We start from the raw sequence: 3,476 nt of genomic DNA on the forward strand, positions 1-3,476 counted from the left end.
ACTTCACTTTCCCAGCTCTCCAGGAAGAGACCTCCTGACCCACTGTGCTCTTCCTTTGGGGCTCCTTTGCACATCATGGTGAGCAGGGGCCAGGGAAGGGTGTCTGAGCTCAAAGCCAAAGACCACAGAGACAGCACATACAGGGTCGTTCAGGGAAGATCTTCCTCTTGGCCCCACTCCAGGATTTCACTTGAGCCTTCAAACTTCCTCTCCCGCACTTGTCATCATCCTCCTCCATCTCAAAATGACACACTCGGTTGAGATACGAGATCCCATTTCTATGACAGATTGCAGTGGAATAGCAACAGACTTCACAGATGTAGCGACCGCTTGAACCCTGCTGAAATTTACTGACAACCGGGGAACCCTAGAGACACGTAGCTTGGAATCCTGTCCACTCTGCAGATTGTTCCTGTGCCTTTAGAGTGGAGCCGTGGCCTGCGATACTCGGTAATTTCATCTGAGTTGGCACTTCATTGAGGAACAAACGAACTTGAATGAAAGCTTGCTTGTTCTGATGCCCTTGGATCCTGCGAGGAAGGATTACATAACGCAATGCAATTAATAAAAATAAAAAGAGCTTGCTTGTGCAATCTAAGGGTAAATGTGAAGCAAAAATGGACGAAATAAACTCTGGATACTGCTACTGCTCTTTTAATATTGATTTTGTAAACCATCCATTCAATGCAACTTACTTAATGCATTCTGCCTTAGTAAGAGGACTTTTACTTCTTGTCCTCTAAACATCAGGGAGAGAAAGTAATGGAATAAAAAGTTCAACTTGGTTTGCATCCAATTTAATTTCCACGTACCAGTGCATTTCAAATCCCTCCAAACCACTTGGGCAGAACCCTTGCAGCATGCACCACATTGGGATCCTGGGCTGTTATCCGGGGGCTGTTTCCCACACAAGGGGATTGGGGCTGTTGGAAGGCTGGGTATGGCTTCTTTCCTTATCTTCCCACTTCCCCCAGATACAAGAAGAAGAAAAAGAGAATTTGGAAGCAATGACCACGCCCACTTTCCCCTAATCCTCGATCCTTCCCACTGTGATAAACTGTGGAAACATCCTCAAAATAAACTGTATAAACATCATCAAAAAAGTTAAAAGGATGTGTGCACCCAGCCCCTTTACTTTCAACTCCTTTATTCTAAAAACATTACAGATACGCACGTTATGTTGAATTGAAAATAATTGCTGAATTATTTATTTTAAAAATACTTTGTTTCTCTTTATCAACACTCTTTTCTTTTCCCAAAGGAGTCTAGGTTATACCGAAGCTCAAAACCACACACATGTCTCAGAATTCCATCTCATGGGCTTCTCCGAGGATCCAGCCCTGCAGCCCCTCCTCCTGGGGCTGTTCCTCTCCATGTACCTGGTCACGCTGCTCGGGAACCTGCTCATCATCCTGGCTGTCACCTCTGACTCCCACCTCCACACACCCATGTACTTCTTCCTCTGCAGCCTGTCCTTGGCTGATGTGGGGTTCACCTCCACCACGGTTCCCAAGTTGATTGTGGCCATCCTCACTCATAGCCCAGCCATCTCCTATGCTGGCTGCCTGACTCAGATGTCCCTCTTTCTCCTCTGTGGATGCATGGATGATTTGCTCCTGACGGTGATGGCCTATGACCGGTTTGTTGCCATCTGTCACCCCCTGCATTACCAACTCATCATGAACCCCCATCGTTGCAGTTTCTTACTTTTGATGTGTTTTGTGGTTAGCCTTTTGGATTCCCTGCTGCAGAATTTTATGGTCTTAGGGATTGATTGCTTCAAGGGAGCGGAAATTTCCAATTTCTTCTGTGACCCTTCTCAGCTTTTCAGCCTCAATTGCCATGACACATTCAGCTATGATGTAATCATTTATTTGATTGGCATCATTTTTTGTGTTTTTCCTATGTCAGGGATCCTTTACTCTTACTATAAAATTGTCTCCTCCATCCTGAGGGTCCCATCATCCGGGGGCATGTACAAAGCCTTCTCCACCTGTGGCTCTCACCTCACTGTGGTTTGCTTATTTTACGGAACAGCCTTTGGAGTGTACCTCAGTTCATCTTTCTCGCTTGCTTCCCAGAGCTGTGCAGTGGCCTCAGTGGTGTACACCATGGTCACCCCCATGCTGAACCCCTTTATCTACAGCCTGAGGAACAGGGACATCAAGAGGGCCACGAGGAGGCTCCTGAGCAAAGCAGCTTCACCTCTGCTTTTTCACTTCTTGTGGGGGAAAGCAGCCAACTAAACCTGTAGACCTCTCAGCCTCACCTCCTCATTACAGGATCTGACTCCTCCCATTTTGCCTCTGAATGCCGCTTCTTTGGGTCTTAGTTGCTTTGGATCATTTGAATATATTATCTTTTCCGTGTTTGGATCCTGTTATATTCGTGGTGCTTTCAGGAATCCAAGCACGCTGGACCAGTACTTCTCTCTTCGTGCTTTGGAAGATCACTTCTTATGCAGAATTTACTTCCCATACGCGTTGTGCCTCTGTCTCCCTCGTCTGAGCAGGTGTCTGTGACGATGTGTATCACTCTTCCTTTTAAGGATGCGCCAGAGAGCTTGCACAATTTTCGCTCGAGATGTTGAGTTGTTCAGCTTGTAAGATGATAGAGAAAGTTTAGGTCAATCTAGGGATATGCTGAAGGTCCATGCACAGTTTTTTTTTTTTTCACTCTTTGTGATGTGTGTGTGTGTGTGTGTGTGTGTGTGACACACCCATTTTCCCTTGCCACTGTCAGGATTCTTCGTAACTTTGAATGCTTTCATTAACCTGTGTGCTGGTGTTATACCTTAGGTGCCAAGTAGGTACTTTCAGTGCATAGAACTTCTTGAATTTGTAGGTGTCTTCCTTTCCTCCAATCTCCAAATTGTGTTCGCTGTTTTAAAAATCAGCGTTTGTCCCGCTGTCTCTTCTTGTTGAAATTACGCACCGTGTATATTGTTCGTAGGGTATCTGTTATATGCCTTTGGTTCTGTTTACTTCTCTTCATTATTTCTCCATTATTCCTATCAATTGATCATTGCAAATGATCACCTAAATAGCAAAGGAATGGACTTGTGCCTGCTGTTGTTTAGGGACTGTTGTTTAGGGACAATAGTTTAGACACTAAACTATTGTTACAGTATAAGGGAAAAGAGTGTGGGCAACTGGTTGGGGGAAGGTGGTAGCAGATATGCCTGAACCTATGAAATGGTATCATGAAAACATAAAGAAGATCTCAAACACGTAAAAAAAGATCATCAAAAATTCACAAGTGAATCTGAACATAAAATGCGGATGACTTGATGCTGGGAAGAACGGAAACATACGTTTCTTGTGTTTCATTAATGGAGGGTGTATGTGGTTCATTAATTGTTCCGTAAAGCGTAATAGAGGAAATGAGATGAAGAGTATATGGGGTCTCTATTGCTTTTTTTAAAAACTTTCTTCGTAAACTTAAAATGACTCTGCAATCAAGTCTTAAAATACATA

At 44.2% G+C, this 3,476-nt stretch overlaps 1 protein-coding gene across 1 annotated transcript; it reads left to right on the forward strand.

Moving 5' to 3' along the window:
- Positions 1-1,229: 1,229 nt before the first annotated feature.
- On the forward strand, positions 1,230-2,246 carry LOC121162877 (olfactory receptor 7E24-like). The gene has a single exon (XM_040990112.1). The coding sequence runs from the start codon at positions 1,317-1,319 to the stop codon at positions 2,244-2,246; it is 930 nt and encodes a 309-aa protein (XP_040846046.1). The 5' UTR covers positions 1,230-1,316.
- Positions 2,247-3,476: the final 1,230 nt, after the last annotated feature.

Source organism: Ochotona curzoniae, unplaced genomic scaffold (genome assembly GCF_017591425.1).
Source record: "Ochotona curzoniae isolate NIBS_2020 unplaced genomic scaffold, NIBS_Ocur_1.0 contig_584, whole genome shotgun sequence".
Taxonomy (NCBI): Eukaryota; Metazoa; Chordata; class Mammalia; order Lagomorpha; family Ochotonidae; genus Ochotona; species Ochotona curzoniae.

What these genes read in the sequence shown, in the direction of transcription:
- LOC121162877 (XM_040990112.1), top strand. Translation starts at nt 1,317, where the DNA reads ATGGGCTTCTCCGAGGATCCAGCCCTGCAGCCCCTCCTCCTGGGGCTG.